The sequence below is a fragment of the Macrosteles quadrilineatus genome, unplaced genomic scaffold (assembly GCF_028750875.1).
Source record: "Macrosteles quadrilineatus isolate MER2022 unplaced genomic scaffold, UCM_ALF_1.0 Scaffold_1__1_contigs__length_201487025, whole genome shotgun sequence".
NCBI lineage: Eukaryota > Metazoa > Arthropoda > Insecta > Hemiptera > Cicadellidae > Macrosteles > Macrosteles quadrilineatus.
In genome coordinates, this window is record NW_026542594.1 from 125,746,822 (window position 1) to 125,766,556 (window position 19,735).

Consider the following 19,735-nt stretch of genomic DNA (forward strand, 5'->3'; position numbering starts at 1 on the left):
AAAATTACGCAAAATAATGGTTAAAAAACCAAGCGTTTTATCAAACATTATAATAAAAAGTATGAATGAATTGTAAAAAATATTTATTCACTATAAGAAAAAGAAATACGCAAGAAAATGGTAAAAAGGGCAGAACCAAGTGATATACCAACTATAATAATGAAGTATGAGTTAATTGTAAAAGGTATAGGACTACTGGGGAGAACGCACGACACACGATAAAAATCGTATAGTGGGCGAGCGCCCATTTGATCGTGCACGCCACTGCGAGTTAAGGTCGATTCACACACATCAGTCCAGTCACAGTTCCGTTACAGTCCAGTTGCAGTCCAGTTACAGTCCAGTCACAGTTGCATCCGCAATTTCTCACTCAATTGTCCGTCAGTTGGTTTCAGTCAGTCTTCCGTCTCTAATATTTACAGTAATTTACAGTCAAAAAATTTAAATTTTAAACCTATATTCTATTAAATTATCATTGTCCATCTTGTTGATTGTTACAAACAGTACTCAAAATACAAACGCAACCATTTAAATAACAATAACACTATTTTCTAACCTCAAACAGTTCCGTCAGGCGTCCGAAGAATCAAAAAGTATCGTTGGAAAGAAATCTGAAATTGACTGACGGATGCCAGCAGAGCGACTGACGGAACTGCAACGGATGAGTGTAGATAGCGCAATAGCAAATCCATTAAAGAATATTTTTGTTAACTGTGACGTGCCTGAAGTGACTGGACTGTGACGTTCCGTAACTGATGTGTATGAATCGACCTTTAGACAGTCGTACGACAGTCATGTATCACAGTGGCAGTGGACGACTGCTTCACGACAGTTTGTCGTAGTCGTGAGATTATCGTACAGTGGGCGAGCTCTCATAAGATCCAATGGTTCACTGTTGAAATGATGTCGTTCCGACACAGTGTCGTACGACCGAAATCGTATAGTGGGCGAGGGGCCTAGATATAAGCGTGTGTGTGCGTGCGTGTGTGTGTGTGTGTGTGAGTATGTATGTGCGAGTGTTGCTAAAATGACGGAATTGGTAAATGGTCAGTTACATTATGGGCTGAGTCTGGTACATTGGTTTATTTATGATCTGAGGCTGGCTCAGCGGTTAAAGAGCAGAACATCAGTATTCATTCAGCTACTCCAGTTACAGACACGGAACTGACATATTGAACATGTCGTGGCTTGCATGAACGATTATCATTTGACTGTGTTTAGTAATATGAACATATCTACATTGATGTGGTGATTATGTTTACAAGACCCTTTTTCTAAGTTTTAGTGTTGTAAAGATAATTTATGGAAAACATTTTTAGACATAAATTGTACCTTATATGCAGCTTGAGTCAATTAAACATTAAAATACAACTCATAAATACAAAGGTGTATATTTAAATAATAGCCCTTCTCATAAGTAGGATAAATTTCATCATTCTTTTGTTAGTCAAGGTTTTGATTGGTTCAAGAATTTAAATGATGCCCATCGTAAGTTGCCTGTTTCAGATAATCTCCCTTAGTTCTCCCTTCTTCTTCCTTAACAGTGAAATGCAAGTCAATGACAAAAGTTTTTAAATTTAAATAATGGTAATTTATAATTATTGGATTGTTCTTATTTTAAGTTTTATAAACTTATCTTTTGCTAGTTTTTGTTTGTAGCTTTCAACGCATAATTTAACATCAGTATGGTGGAATTATACCATTACCCCCTTTACACCAGGTAAACAATTCATACCATTTCATGGAAAAAGAAAGAAAATGAGTGGATGAACGAGTTTTTTTGTATATCCACTAAAACAAGAGTTGTTCGGATTTCTAGCTGTGTGTTAGCTAATAGCTTACAATTAAATATTTTAAGCAAATAGATGTAATGAGAATCATAGTGCTCTTTCAATGTGAATGAGAATTCCAGCTTTACCAAGGCTTTAGGCATAAATAGACAGATTTCGTATATTTAAGTTAGATGTGTGGAGAGGGATATTTAAGTTTTATTCAAATATGGCTTATAATTGAAATGTTTTGCTTAATGCATTCCATATTCAAATCATAATTAGGCATGATACCACATTTCACAATCACAGAACACTGTTAGTATTTCAGGTGTGTATGGCTGATAAAAAATAAATGGTTGATAATAACTCCCGTACTATCACATCCCTATAGGGCCTTCATATGTGACGTTTCCGTATATTTGGGCTACATATTTAGTCATCATCTAGTTTAAAATATGTTGATAAGAAACAATTGTGAGTTTTTTGTTTGTGAAGAATGTTGTCCGTTTCTTGGTAGGCCTACTCTTCCATTATTGAGATGAATAGTTCAAAAGACCTAAGAATTTCCGAAAAACATCTTAACTATGATTATTGTTAAATTACGATAAACATTTTACACAGAGGCACTCAAAATTTCTTGAATTCGGTTTTTGTTTCTTGATATGTACTTCGCTAACTAGTGTGGGAAATTCACAATATCGGTGCAAGACATCTACAAACAACCAAATAGTTTAGTGAATTTCAAACAATCCTTAAAGCGAACTGTGTTATTAAGGTCGAAGATAAAAAAATATATGAAGAAAAAGATATATTTTCAGAAGCGAGTGCAAACCACACACCGCAACTGGCAACACATGGGCTGCACGGACTGGTAAACCGGACATCACTGACCGCTGGGTTAATTAACTTGATAATTTTCATCCGTCACAATGAAAATAATTCAATGTATAAAGGTTATTCACACTGAAAAGGTCGGGGACCTTACTTGTCTGATAGAGTTTAGTCATATAGTAGTGTATATGACAATGTAATAATATTAAGTTTTCTCTCTTCAATTTACCTACATAATTTAACATGCGAATGATGCTATGAAAGTCAAACCGTTTAACCTACACTACCGTACTTAACCGTTTGTATTAGTTTTGAGTTTATTGATATCTCTGTCCAAATGGCTGGATCTAATCAGAAAGAAATTAAAGATCATCTGATACTTAATCTCCAGATCCTAAGGTGACAACCGATCAAACACGTTATTGTATACTTGCCGAACAAAAGTTATATTCGAAGTTAATAATTTTGGTGATCATTTATATATTGAAATACTCCAAACATACCCAAATCATCCAAAAGCATTGGGGCTTGTAAATGCTCATAATGTAGACATAATTTTTGAAACGGATGTAATAAATGTATTTGTTTTCTTCATGATGAAGGCGACAAAAACAGGTAACTGTTCATAAATTTTATTAAATCTCAAAATATAAACAAAGAGAGAAACTAACGAATTAGAATGAAATGGTAACACTCATTTAATTTTGCTTACCTTCAACAACAGTTTTTATGAGAGTGGCTATGCTTTTGAGCACAACAATATTCTAAAAAACACAAAAGTAATAATTACCCCATAGTGTACATTTAGACTTGTTCATGCAGTTAGGTAGTTGTGACCTGTCGTATAACCTTTGATAGCAGTCACAATAGATCTTCTATGAGAACATTTCTTATTCTCTGAAAGTACGTACGATTCAGCTCCTTGATGGTAATATGTTGACCTTTGAGGCAGGCACAATAGGTCTTCTATGAGAACATTTCTTACTCTCTCAAAGTACGTACGATTTAGCTCCTTGATGGTAATCTGTTGTACAACCTTTGAAAGCAGGCACAATAGATCTTCTATGAGAACATTTTTACCCTCTGAAAGTACGTACGATTTAGCTCCATGATGGTAATCTGTTGTATAACCTTTGATGGCAGGCACAATAGATCTTCTATGAGAACATTTCTTACCCTCTGAAAGTACGTACGATTTAGCTCCTTGATGGTAATCTGTTGTATAACCTTTGAGGCAGGCACAATAGATCTTCTATGAGAACATTTTTTACCCTCTGAAAGTACGTACGATTTAGCTCCTTGATGGTAATCTGTTGTATAACCTTTGAGGTAGGCACAATAGATCTTCTATGAGAACATTTTTTACCCTCTAACAAACGTGTATAATGTTCGTACGATTCAGCTCCTTGATGCTCAACTATAAACAGAATTCCATAAACTGTGTTTTGTACGATTAAAATCAGTTGTACAACAGTAAAACACAAACTGAAATCCATTTTCAGTAAATGAGCTAAGCAGCAAAAGTTTGTAGGCTAAATCTATTTTGTAAAAAACATCAAATATTAGTGTTTATAGGAATGAAGTGACTGCATTACAAGCAGGCAATTCATCTAGTTTTTAATACAATTACGATTTTGATTAATATACATTAATACATGTTCTATAACAAATTTTGTTTAAACGACCATGCTTAGGAAATAAAAATGTCTATTAAATTGAATAATGAAGACATTGAAAGTTGTTGTATAAGACCAAATTTGACAGCCCGTATTTTCATAGAACCCGCAATTTTTATATCCAATGACATATAAGCTATGATACTGATGTTTTATTGACTTTAGCAAATAACAAACAAATTGTCTCCCAGAACCCGTGTACTACGAACATCCGGTCTCAGCTTGCGACATAAACTTTGCAGTTACCACCTCCGAGTCTGGGCGGAAATTGACCAATCCCGGATAGGTTTTACTACTTTTGTCGATTACAAAACTCTAGGAATACCTAAGCCAAGCACATGTTCAATACCTACATAGTATTAGTTGTAAGTCATTGAAAATATGCTTGATCCTTTACCACAAGTTATCATTGTCAGTTAAATCTTCCCAACGGACGTGACTTCATTACAAGCGGGCAATCCATCTAGTTGTTACCAAGATCACGGTTTTGATTAACCAAAATATATAAATGCCACAGATGCAATATTGTTTTAACTTTTCAGCTTGGAAAAGCAAAATTGTTTTTCTAACGATCTTACACACACCCAGCCAGCTATTTTACGATGCCCCGTAGATTTAAGTATGGCGTATCCCTACATAAGGAGGACCTGTGTAATGAAATTCTTGCACGTGAAATAGGGCTGCAGCTCCGTAACGTAACAATAAGTCCTTTAGTTTAGTTTAATGAAGGATATTCTGTAGAGATAATTGGTATAGTTCTTGTTAATTTTTAAGTAATGGTAAGGTAATTAGTATTTATAACTACTTTTTAACATATAAACACTAAACTTTAGTGATTTCATACTCATAAATACAACACAATTCGGTGTATGTATCTAAAGACATCGAAACAATAAAGAAACACCTTAGAATATAGTAGGTTATTATGATAATCCGTTAGAAAAATGGATTTAAGACCACAAATATGTATATAATCAAACCTAAAACCAAAAGTTGTATTTTATATTGTATAGGTTATCTGTACAAAATTAAGTGTTCATATTATCTAGCAATTAAGAACTGTCCAACCATGTTGTGCAAAGTAAGTATGCAACTAAAGAACAAGGATCAATCATTTAATTGATCTCATTGGATCCCAATGGAAACGCAAGGAACTCGCGTGCATCTGCTGGGTCACAATAATTGATCAGAGTGCTTTTGAACACCATGCTTCTGTATGGTTTTTATGTTTGTGAGGTCAACTTCCAACCAAACCTGGTGATTTCATGATTGATATCATGTCTGTGATTTACAGTACAATGACGTATCAATGTTCTTCCCATCGGTTCTGTGCAAGATGTATGGAGTTAGGATATACTCTATTCAACTTAGGTTCTGTGTACATTCAATCCAACACGACGAAACGTAAAAATACGCTACCAAAGGGATATGCGGTAATACAGTCAAATATTAAACTAACCCATTTTCCAGATATAAATTTGATTAAACCCCCTTTAAAAAAAATGTTTTTACTTAAAACCTTTTGCATTTTCGTAACAAAAAACTGATGTCTGGCCCCAAAACCAGATAGGTGGATGTATAATAATTTTCGGAAGTGAGGATTTTGATCAATATTCTTTTACGTTACATGCTTCAATGTTTGTAAATGTGTTTAAATAACTTAGCTTATCTTACCTGAGGAGACCTGTTTCGAACTTTTGACACATTTCTTCAAGATAAGTTCCTATACGACGATCTAATGATGTCTGACTAACCTAAATCCGCATAACCCGTTTGACCAAATCTTGGACCCCAATTTGACCAAACAGGTAATTTAACCTTTTTTAATTTGACGTTATTTAATATTAATGACAAGTTTTTTTGACAAAATATATAAAGAAATTACTGGGTAATTTATAATCCAGTATAATTCAGTATAGAAAGGGTAATAGCATATTGGATGCTGAACAAACATAAATTTAGAGGCCTTTGCTACTATTAATACTCAAATAATACAGATTAACATAAATTTGCAGTGTGGAAAAAATATAAGTATTAGGTTTTTAAAAAGTTTTAAATGTACTCATAACATCAAAAAAATTAAACTAGGTAACTAGGCAAGCTACGCTCATAAAATACTATATATACTGTGAAAAATCGATTACAAGAGATAAAAATTATTGTTACAAAACAAAACCTTAGGATTTCATGCCACCCAACAAAAAATCATTTCCATAACATTGCTAGGTATTTGTTAAATTTAAAATGTGACTTGGTCCGCCTCTGCAAATGAAATATAGCGGGTGCCCATAATAGGGGGTGAATTTCAAAATGCCCCCAAAAAGTACTTTACATTACCCTAGTAACTTGTAACGAAGCTCGTTTGAATATATGCAGCTGTTTAAAAATTAACCAGGGGGACTATTATGGGACACCCGGTATAAGTCTAATTTAGTTCCCTAATAAAAGTGAGAATCAATTGACTTATATCCAAGTTTTGAGACTATCGAAAATTTTTGAGCTTAATAAGGCATACATTTCTTATGCAAACCTCATAGAGTTCTTATGAATAATTTCTTGCAACAATCACAAACAGCCGGATGTAATGTAGTAACCGGAAATAGAACCAGTAAATCTGAGCTCAGCCTCTATGATGAGCAAACTTTGCTAGGCTATGAATAACATACATCATGGTGTTTGGGGTCGTCTCACGTTATTAAGTCACGACTGTATTGACATAAACCGATTTGTTGGAACTAAGATTTAACCTTAAGAATTCAAAGTAAAATTTCTTTATACAAAATCAACTTTTAGTGTGAGGATAATCATCAAAAAACGAATTACAAAATAATACGCATCACCCAAATTACAATTGCTTAATAACTTACTTTTAGACATAAATGTCTTAGAAAGACATAACTGTACATCATATTTTATACATTTGTCAAAAGGAGTTTCCTCCCCCACGCAACACAATCGCTTAACAGTCGCTTATCACTTGGAAGCAGTGGTTTTCTCGGGAGTATTATCACTTCACAATAAGCTTCTTATGTTTGGAAAAGATTTTCAAAAACTTTGGATTGTTGTTTGTTACTTCATTACTATTGGTTGTGCTAAAAATTTAACACTACTGAATTCTATTATAACCTTGATAAATGTTTTACTCTGCATACACGTTGTTTACAAACGCCTACAATAATTTGTACATATCTAAAGTTGATACATTTTGTTATATCCAACTTAATGGACGCTTGAGCTTTTACCAAATGATTGATGGCAATTTTAATGTTTATAATATAAAATATATTATTTATTTAAAAGCTCACAAAAATCTGCTAGCATTTACATCAAGACTAATCTAAACTATAAATTATTGAAGTTTCCTTTTGAGACATCCCAAAACTTCTTATTGATTTTTAGTTTATATTACGTCTAAATTCGCTATCAAATTTTTTGTATCTCTTTTATTATTTTATTATTTCATCGTTACATAAGGATATTTTCACAATATGAAATTTAAAAACATTAATGTTTCAATTTAATAAAATGAAGGAATAACCATTGCCACTTATTTAACGAACAAAATTTAAACAGGTGTTCAAAAACAAATTATTTTACTAAACATAGCTCATACTTTTTGTTATCTCGTTTAAAACATTTTATACTACATAGAATGCATCGATTCACATATATAATATAAACGCACACAAATCCCACTAAATCCAGATTGAAGTGTGGTAGGAGATGACAGATTTGCCCTTTACAATTAATTATTATTCCTTTAGATCGAACAATAGTTTTTAATGTATTAATTATCAGTTCTCTACACATTAACTAAACTAAAATTTGTATTATATCATTTTACATTTTTTTTTTGCTTATAAAGGAAGTGCACATTAAAGTTCCGTCAAACGTTTTAAGAAATATAATAACCGATTGGATATAAAACTTAAATATCTAAACATTATTAATCATTAATACACTTTTTGCAAAGTAATGGTTTTAATTATTCTATAGTTATTCAAATCCTGTGAGAGTGTTTTGTTAGGTCATCTTCGTGGACCTTAATTTTTTCTGTATATTTGCATGGTTCTTTATCGTCCATTGGTCTCTTTGATGCCCTCCTTCCTTTCTTGTAAGGTAACAATTTATTTTCGAGAGTTTCCCATTCCAAAAGCATTTAATATTATATATATATGTATATATTTGTGTGATAGGAAGATCTACTAATGTAGTTATGTTAACATACTATTGACAAATCAACGATTTTTTGTTCTAACCAAGTTTTAGTTTTGTATATAAATATATACAGTTCCTTTTTTTAAAGCCTTTTTACCAAGATTTAGCAAAGACATTTGTTATAGAACAGTTGTTCACCAGAGTATTGGATGGTCAAAATAATATGCCATTGTATTGTAATTGCCACAGTTGTGAGATTTATTTATTAATTTATTATTATATTGTATTTCTTACACAACACAACATAGGGAATGAAATAGTGCAACTTATACTTATTACACAATAATTGGTTTTTTTTTAGTAATATTAAATGGTAAAAAATGATCTATAGGTAGCCAAGCTATCAATAACTTTATAGATACATTCAAAAATATAATTTATGCTAGAAACCCCATAACTTGACAACAGCACAAGAAGTAAAAGCAAACACATAACGTTAGTGAAACGGAAAATTGTCAGGTTGCTATAAATAGAAAAAATACAAATTGAAACAAGAGACGGTCTGGGGTTTCGTAAAGCTAGTCCTAAACCTCGACCCTCAGGAAATTGGCGGTTTTATGTCTACGGTAACAACAAACTGTTTTTACATTTCGTTCCAGGGGCATAACGTTTCTGTTAGTTAAAAAATTCTCTTTTCCAACACTTCTAAAGACAGAGAATTAGTATTCTCATTTACTGTTAGATTTAGGTTACATGTACAAATTAATGTAACGCAGAGCAAAACGTTGAAATGTCATACGTATTTATAAAATTATAATATTTAGTAAATAAGATACTTAAATTAAAATAGCTTTGCCTTAAGGCAATGCCCTAGCTACCTTGTTTGGTAGTTTTCTTTTTGGAGTTTCAGTACTTCAACAAATCTGTTAGTCCCACATTTCAGTGTGTATGTTTAAAATGTTATCAATCAATTTGAATTTCTTTTTGAACAAATTAAAAGTTTAAATAAAAAGTCATCCTTATTTAAAGTTACATAAGGGATGAGAATAAAAATAATCTGGGACAGACTAACAAGATGATTTATTATCTCTAGTTTCCTAACAGGGAAGAAAGCTGTTTTTGGAATCATTACAATAGCAACTTATTTGACATATAAAACCTTCTTTGACATCTATACCTTACGGCGAACCAAAGGCTACACATAATAAAACAAGATGTGTTATAATAAAACAACAATTTTAAAATACAAAAATGTTTTCAATAATGCATTTCTTTAAATCTTAGACCGAGTGAATGGTTTTTTTGGGTTTATCCCTAAGCTCCTTTTTGTTCTTCCGGAGCGGTGGGTCTTTGAACGTTGTTTATATAGTCAAGAAGAGGTTCTTTTTGTCTTACGTTTTATAGAAAATGTTGTATTATTATGTTGGACCATATTAACTGTGTATTGTCGATTGAAATTCTGTTGTACCTGTTGTTGGTTTAAAGTATTCAATCGCATTGTAACTTGCAATAACTTTACATATTAACTGCAGTTGGCTACTCAACAAGCAATTACAAAACTTCAAATCAATTATTTAATCACGTTGGAAAATGTTTAAGGACAAGTAGTGTAGAACAAAACATAATCAATCCAACAAGATATAAATAATTCTTGTCGGGTCAGGAGGACTAGATTTCCCCACGGTAAGGGCATGTGCAGTAAACATGAAGAAGAAAATCTCGGATTCCGCAACAAGTGTATTGCATACTTCAACTTCAATACGTTTTATACTCTACTCATTCTAATGCTAACCTACTTCTCATTGTTCCTAAATCTACAACTACCAATGTAGCAGTTAAACTTATTATACACAAATTACTAGCCCTTGTGTACATTTTGTATTGAGTATATTTTATACCCAATGAAAAATATGTTCTAAGTGACGTCATCTATCAAGGAAGTAAAATTTGAGGTAAATTATGCGTAGTGGATCACATTTTTTATTTAGCTCTGTAAATTGAAACAAAGTACCAATTTGAATATTAATTAAGCTTCAGATAACCGTTTTACGGTAAAAAAATTAATCAGCTCAAGCTGTGATTTATCTCAGCTTCATTAACATAAAGTCAATAGCAGCAACAATGACGGAATATAATTGTCCTTGACGGAATTGGCGGAATATAATCCTTGACGATAATTTTGTTGTAATTCGGTTATGAATTAGTAAATAAACATTACAACTTGTGCATTACCTATTCGTCTTGCATTCAGCCTTGCTCTAAATACCACCATACTACTAAGGTTCCTTTACATTTTCATGATACAAGATATTTTATATCATAAATTTTTAGAAATAATCTAAAATTTACCTTTTGGTTTAATCTTGTTGTAAATATTTTAAATTTCGAACGTTAAAAAATAAATAATTATATAAATTTATATTATAATTTACACGCATATGTATGACAAGTGAACTTTAGATGGAGTAAAATAGTAACACTAAAATACAGGATGAATACAAAAGTCTCTGATTACTGATGACACTCTGTTCGTCCCAACGTTTTAATATTTGTCATTATCAAGGGCCTTTTGTCGGTGCGATTAATGAAAATGCAGGACCATCTGAGTCCGAGGTTGACTTTAGACTATCTCTGGATGTGAAAATTAAAACAATATTTTATCTCTATTAAATCCCAGAATGTATTATTAACAATTGGACTTTGGTTAAGGAAGCATGAGTACAATTCTATCAAATAACAATTTTTTTGTCCTAGGACGCACGGAATTGGTTTTCTCATTACTTCAGGCTAGACGTAGAGGTTGTGGCATTACCACTTAGATCAAATCCATTAGTGATTTTGTGGGTTTTGAACCAGGGTCCTCGAGGACCGAAGTCCCGCGCTCTAACCACTGAACCAGCTCGCTCCTTCGGGCTTTCAGCCATGTGATAATGCAGAAATCTCTGTGACTAAGTGACTTACACAATACACCAGCTAGAAATAAAAAGGAACAAGTCAAGGGATGAGAAGATATTACTATGAATTAGATAACTTAATTTATACGCCATTTGGATTCTATTTATGAAAACCACTTAAAAGCTAGTTTAGAAATTGCATAATTATCAATAATATAATATAATTTGAGAATTTGTTGGACAAATGAACTTTGTGCATATGATTCATGGGTAAAAACTCAACAAAATATTGTTTACACGAATATACTGTAGGTAGAGTTAAGATAAAAAAAAGCTATCTTAATACGTTGTAAAGTTTTATATGGGTCCTCTACATTTCCTAAATTACTGCATTAAATGTTAATTTTCTTTGTATGGTTATTGATTTTCATGTTATGGATGGGTTATTAAAATTCATATTCTGCAGAAAAAAATGTCACTATAAAGTATACTTGTTAGTAATGTGCTCGCTCACAGAACTAGCTTTACGGAACCACATAATGTCTCTAGTTACTGATAGGTATTTTTATTTATCGAATTTTAATTCTTAATATTATAAGAATTTCAATGGTTTAAAGAGTGTGATAACCATTATCTTTCTACTGCTTCTTCTTTTAATTCCTGGTAGCGTAAAGCCTTTCAAAAGGGCTTTATAAATATACAAAACAAATTAAACGCAATCCTTAGTCAAGAAAATTACCTTCATTTTGCCATTTGTTTTTTTTTCATAAATGTTCTTGAAAATGAGAAATTTTGAATGCACTGAAGCAATTCAGTCATGCACTTGAAGCTACCCTTATGAAAAGCTGTTAATATTTCAACATTTTAAATTATCATAAACAATATGGACTACAGTGAAAAATTAAAACAAAGGGTCTGAATTTTACTCAAACTAGTTAAAAATAGCTACTAAAATAATATACACACATGATAAACATTATGTTATAAACCCTGATTTTAATGTAGATTCTATTTTATTAAGAGAAAATTTGGATTAAATATTATTGTTACTAAGTAACAATCGTTCTCAACACGTAAAATCCTGTAATAAACTTACCGATATTATTAAAACACTTATACTGTATTTATGAGTTTGTTTATCTAAACTATCAAAGCCTTAAATGTTATACAAAACTCATATATTCCGTAGGATAAATTGTTGTTACCTTGTAAGAAGGTAAGGAAAGTGAGCAAAGAATCCCTCAATAAATTATCGACGGACTATAAAGAACCATACAAATAGACTGACAGTAATATGGTGTCTTCTGTACAGAAGGATAATAACAGTCAACATTGTAGGTTATGCGAAACCATTCTCTAAGTAACACCATTAAACGTTTTTAAGCTGCCAGAAAATGGACATACTCATAGAATGCATGGAGTTTAATTTAACAGCTATAAACAAATCGCAAAAATATATTTTTCACCAATCCGTACAGAAAGTAGCTATTTTCTTTAATAACTGAAATAAACTAAAGCAATTCTTTACCAAGCTCTAATTTACAGCAAGTGAAAAACCATTAACTGATTTCCACTTGCATTTAGTTTAGATTCCATTGCACTGAATCAGTTCTGTATTTACCCACTACGAACGCTAGTGTTTATTTAAAAATAAATTATACAGGGTGTTTCAGAATCCGTGTCGGATATTTTAGGGTATTATTCCTGGGTAAGAAACATATCCAAATATCATATTTAAATTTGTCATTGTGTAAATTGTATCATGTTTAAATTGTTACTATCAAAGCATCCATTTTGTTTTTCCACTTATTAATTGTTTTTTTAAGTGGTTAAAGATACGGAGTTGAAACTTTGCACAAACATTTATGACAACTAGACAAAGCTACAACAAAATGGTGACCATTCAAAATTTAGTTTTTTAAATAACTCAAAATCCGTTGATTTTACAAACATTTTACACGAATAACTTAAGGGAATTTATTTACAAATCCATTGACTCCTTAATTTTTAAGATTGGGCGAATATTAACTGAGATATATGGCAGCTTTAATAATACGTGACCGCTGGAGGTTAGTTGTACTACAGAAAACATACTACTATACCTAATAGTAGTATGTTGTAATATAATAGTATTACTAGTATATTGAAAATATACTATATAATAGTAATATGTAGTAATAGTAGTATGTTTTCTATGGTTGTACTGTAGTGCTTGCCGAGGCATGCGGCTAAAGTCTGCCACAACAATGCAATCATTAGAATGGCTTAAAAATTGCACACCTTTATACTGCCTTTAAAATGCACACAAAACATTCAACAATTTTATATCAGCTGTGATGAAAGTTAACTTACTTGTTTACAAACTAATCAGCTGATTTTATTGTTGTATGAAGATGTTATTGTTTTTTCAATGTTACTCACTTTTTAAGTGTACACTCTTTGTAAAAGGTTAGAGGAACTTACTACATGGAATAAACGATAACATTATCAGGCAACAGAAAAATCTGCTGATTAGTTTGTAAACAAGTACGTTGACTTTCACCATACATTCGTGTGTTGAATCTTGAGCTGAGCAGTTTCAGATATCAATTCATATCTTTAAAACCCTCTGGTTGTCTTTAACCTAGTTTTTGTGAATCCCTTACGTGTTCACTAATACACTCTGTAATGTATAAGTGGGTAAATGGTATTTTAAGCTTATTTAAACCAAAATAATTTCTCTATCTGTCATTTACTCTAGACTTAGCCTTAGCCTATCATAACAACACCTTACACAAAACACCTGGCTGGGCCTGACAACATGTCAGGGTCAGGTTCAGCCCAATCCATGGATGAGACATATTCGACAACATCAGAATATCAAATTGAAACAAATGTAGCTGTAGCCTCGATAATAAACCTAGACCAAGGCCTAAATGATAATGAAACTATGTAGACAAATACTGCTAACCCTATTAAGAGAAAGCAATCTTCTGAGTCAGTCACAGAAAGTTTACCCCCCTGGTGATAACTGGTACAAAAAACAAAATACGAGACGGAAAAGACAATACAATCTAACTAAGGAAGGCCCTTTTGAGGTCATTGTACAATGCAGGGACAAAATCAAAATCAACCCTTTTGCTGTTGGAAAAAATATAAAAAATTACCATGAAAAAAATATTTCATAAAGCGAGCTGGAAAGAACGCCGTAGTTACATGCAAAGATGCACATTCAGCCAACCAGTTGGTAGCCTCCCCCACACCTAGTACACTATAATGTTTTCATACCTGCCTCCCGGGTTGAGGTAACCGGAGTAATATTTGTTGAGCCTGATATTAATGAAGACGAACTTATCAATGAGAGCAATTGTGTCTATCACATAGTTCATGCCAAGCGCATCACTAGGTACATAAACAGGGAAGTAATCAACACCAACTTCATGATGATAACTTTTGATTCCGACAAACTCCCGGAGTACGTTTATCTCAATTATGTAAGGATGCCTGTAAAACAATACATGGGCCCTATTAGGCAATTTTATAACTGTTTCCACTATGGGCATGTTGCCAAATCGCCATGCGACAAAACCAAAACTTGCCGAGACTCTGGTCAAGAGTATCACGAGGGACCTAGTACAACATCGAATAAATGTGTCAACTGCGAGGGACCCTACCCAAGCAACCACAAAACTTGCTGAGAGTGTGATATAAGACAAAAATGATAAATGAAAGAATGATTGACTACAAGGAAGATTACCACACTGCAAGTCAAAATGTATCAAAGCTAAACAACAGCAACAAATCACTCTTGTCTGATAGGCCTCGAGCCACATATGCTGAAAATGCTGGACTCTACATTCAACGAATCATGAGCCCAATGTCATTTCAATATCAATACAGTCAAACAAGTACAAACAGTAAATATCTCCCTCTACAAGATGAATATGAACACGATATCAGCCCTAATAGCCTACTAGTTCCCTGCAATACTATAAGCCCAATCAACTCCAACCTCTCGTAATGAGTAAGATCACTCTTACCATAAAGCACCTAGGGTAAGAATCTTAAACAACTCACCGCCACCCCCACTCCCTGGTTCAAGCCACCCTCAGCAACATTCCTTTTCTAGCGGCAGCAATGTAAACTTAAAAAAAGTTCCGAATGAAAAAATAAAAGAGAATGAGAAACAAGATACAAGGAGAGAACACAATCAGCAAAAATAAATTTGACGATTTTTTGATTCAGTTTCAGAAAGATATAGGCCTAATAGAACCTAAAACTTCTAAACAAGTGACTTCTAAAAATGTACGACAAACAAACTACTACTGGAAACAATAGTAATAATAGGAAATAACATTAGTCTAATGATTAGTTCCCTAATAAAAGTTAAAATCAATTGACTTTTGTCCAAGTTTTGAGACTATCCGGAGATTTTGGAGCTTAAAAAGACATACATTTCTTATGCAAGCCCCACAGAATTCTTATGAATGATTTGTTGCAACAATCACAAACAGCCGGATGTAATGTAGTAACCGGAAATAGAACCAGTAAATCTGAGCTAAGCCTCCATGATGAGCAAACTTTGCTAGGCTATGAATAACATAAATCATGTTGTTTGGGGTCGTCTCACGTTATTAATAAGTCACTACTGTATTGACATAAACCGATTTGTTGGAAATAAGATTTAACCTTGAGAATTCAATGTAAAACTTCTTTATATAAAATCAACTCTTAGTGTGAGGATAATCATCATAAAACGAATTACAAAATAATATGCATAGCCCAAATTACAATTGCTTATATACTTCCTTATATTACTTTTAGACATAAATGTCTTAGAAAGACATAACTGTACATCATATTTTATACATTTGTCAAAAGTGTTTTCCTCCCCCACGCAACACAATCGCTTAACAGTCGCTTATCACTTGGAAGCAGTGGTTTTCTCGGGGGTATTATCACTTCACATTAAGCTTCTTATGTTTAAAGAAGATTCTCAAAAACTTTGGATTGTTGTTTGTCACTTCATTACCATAGGTTGTGCTAAAAATTTAACACTACGGAATTCTAATTTATATCCTTGATAAATGTTTTACTCTGTATACACGTTGTTTACAAACACCTACAATAATTTGTACATATCTTAAAGTTGATACGTTTTGCTCTATCTAACTTAATGGGCCCTTGAGCTTTTACCAAATGATTGATGGTCATTTTAATGTTTATAGTATAAAATATATTATTTATTTTAAAACTCACAAAAATCTGCTAGCATTTACATCAAAACTACTCTTCTTCTAATCTAAATTATAAACTATTGAAGTTTCCTTTTGAAACATCCCAAAACATCTTATTGATTTTTAGTTTATATTACGTCTAACTACTCTATCAAGTTGTCTGTATCTCTTTAATTTTTTATTATCTCATCATTACATCAGGATATTTTCACATTATGAAATTTAAAAACATTAATGTTTCAATGTAATAAAATGAAGGAATAACCATTGCCAGTTATTTAACGAACAAACTAGACAGGTGTTCAAAAACAAACCATTATACAAAACATAGCTCATACTTTTTGTTATCTCGTATGAAACATTTATGAAACGTTAGAATGTATCAATTCACATATATATGCACGCACACAAAACCCACTAAATCCAGATTGAAGTGTGTGGTAGGAGATGACAGATTTGCCCTTAACAGTCGCCCTTAAAAATTAATTATTCCATTAGATCGATCCAACAGTTGTAATCTATTAATAATTAGTTCTTTGCACATCCACTAAACTAAAACTTGTTTAATATCATTTTATATTTTATTTGCTTAGCTTATAAGGGAAGCGCGCATTAAAACCTGTCAATAGTATTTAATAACCAAATGGATTTAAACATTATCAATGCACTTTTTTGCTAAGTAATGGCTTCAATTACTGTTATTCAAATCCTTTGAGACCTTAGAAGTGTTTCGTTAGGTCTTCTCGTGGAAGGTTTCCCATAGGAAACAAAGATTACTTTTTATTCTTTTCTGTTTTTCTTCATATTATTTTCTGTATATTTGCATGGTTCTTTATAGTCCACGGTCTCTTTGATGCCCTCCTTACTTGATTGCAAGGTAATGATTTATTTTCGAGAATCTTTCTATTCCAAAATCATTTAATATTATATATAAATATTTGTGTGATAGGAAAATCTATTAATGTAGTTATGTTAACATACTATTGACAAATGAACAGTTTTTTTTTACTTATTAAGTTTTAGTTAGTATATAAATATATACAGTTCCTTTTTTAAAAGCCTTTTTACCAAGATTTAGCAAAGACATTTGTTATAGAACAGTTGTTCACCAAAGTATTGGATGGTTAAAATAATATGGCATTGTAAAAAGCAGTTGTGAGATTTATTTATTAATTTATTATTATATTGTATTTCTTACACAACACAACGAAGGGAATGAAATTGTTCAACTTATACTTATTTCAAAATAATTGGTTATTTTTTTAGTAATATTAAATGGTAAAAAAAATAATGGTCTATAGGTAGCCAAGCTAACAATAACTTTATAGATGCATCCAAATATATAATTTATGCTAGTAACCCCATAACTTGGCAACAGCACAAGAAGTAAAAGCAAACACATAATGTCAGTGAATCGGAAAATTGTCAGGTTGCTATAAATAGAAAAAATACAAATTGAAACAAGAGACGTTCTGGGGTTTCGTAAAGCTAGTCCTAAACCTCGACCCTCAGGAAATTGACGGTTTTATGTCCACGGGAACAACAAACTGTTCTTACATTTCGTTCCAGGGGGATAACGTTTCTGTTAGTTAAAAATTTCTCTTATCCAACACTCCTGATGATAGATGTTAGAGAACTAGTGTTCTCATTTACTGTTAGATTTATGTTACATGTATAAATTAAGGTAACGCAGAGCAAAACGTTGAAATGTCATACGTATTTATGAAATTATAATATTTAAATTCCATTTTGTAGCCCCTGAACTGCGTAGTATAGACTTTACATATCCCGTCTTGCAGTTCAAATATAGTGTTTGAAGTCCACTACATATGTTTCGCCATATATGGCATTCTCAAGTGGTAACAGAAACATTTTATCCAATTTGGACTCGTCTTATGTAAAGTTTAGTCTATAATATTTAGTAAATAAGATTCTTAAATTAAAATCGCTTTCCTTAAGGCAATATAGCTAACACCCTAGTTACCAAGTTTGGTAGTTTTCTTTTTGAAATTTCGGTACTTCAACAAATCTGTTAGTCCCACATTTCAGTTTGTATGTTAAAAATGTTAGCATTTAATTTGAATTTCTTTTTGGACGAATTAAAAGGTTAAATAAAAAGTCACTCTTATTTACAGTTACATAAGGGCTGAGAATAAAAATAATCTGGGAAAGACTAACAAGATGAATTATTGTATCTCGTTTCCTTACAGGGAAGAAAGCTGTTTTTGCAATCATTACAATAGGAACTTATTTGAAATATTAAACCTTCTACACCTTACGACAAGCCAAAGGCTACACATAATAAAACAAGATATGCTATAAAAAAACAAAAATTTTAAAACACAAAAATATTTTCAATAATGCATTTCTTTAAATCTTAGACTGAGTGAATGGTTTTCTTGGGTTTATCCCTAAGCTGCTTTTTGTTCTTCCGGAGCGGTGGGTCTTTGAACGTTGTTTATATAGTCAAGAAGAGGTTATTTTTGTCTTACGTTTCATAGAAAATGTTGTATTATTATATTGGACCATATTACCATCGGATGCTTACAAAACTGTGTATTGACGATTGAAATTCTGTTGTACCTGTTGTAGGTTTAAAATATTCAATCACATTGTAACTTGCAAAAACTTAACATAATAACTGCAGTATGCTACTCAACAAGCGATTACAAAACTTTAAATAAATTATTTAATCACGTCGGAAAATATTTAAGGACAAGTAGTGTAGAACAAAACATAATCAATCCAACAAGATATAAATAATTCTTGTCGGGTCAGGAGGACTAGATTTCCCCACGGTAAGGGCATGTGCAGTAAACATGAAGAAGAAAATCTCTGATTCCGCAACAAGTGTATTGCATACTTCAACTTCAATACGTTTTTTACTCTACTCATTCTAATGCTAACCTACTTCTCATTGTTCCTAAATCTACAACTACCAATGTAGCAGTTAAACTTATCATGCAATAATTACTAGCCCGTGTGTACATTTTTTATTGAGTATATTTTTATACCCAATGAAAAATATGTTCTTAGTGAGGTCATCTATCAAGGAAGTAAAATGTGAGGGAAATTGTGCGTAGTGGATCACATTTTTTATTTAGCTCTGTAAATTGAAACAAAATACTAATTTGAATATTAATTAAGCTTCAGATAACCGTTTTACGGTAAAAAAGTTAATCAGCTCA

At 32.1% G+C, this 19,735-nt stretch overlaps 1 protein-coding gene across 1 annotated transcript in view; it reads left to right on the forward strand.

Annotated features, from left to right (window-relative positions):
* LOC129000390 (clumping factor A-like) overlaps window positions 1-4,565 on the forward strand; it is an 85,216-nt gene extending 80,651 nt beyond the window's left edge. Inside the window, exon 3 of the mRNA XM_054427357.1 lies at window positions 4,471-4,565. Within this exon, the coding sequence (XP_054283332.1) occupies window positions 4,471-4,565 (95 nt within the window). The remainder of the gene's footprint in view (window positions 1-4,470) is intronic.
* The last annotated feature ends 15,170 nt before the right edge of the window (window positions 4,566-19,735 follow it).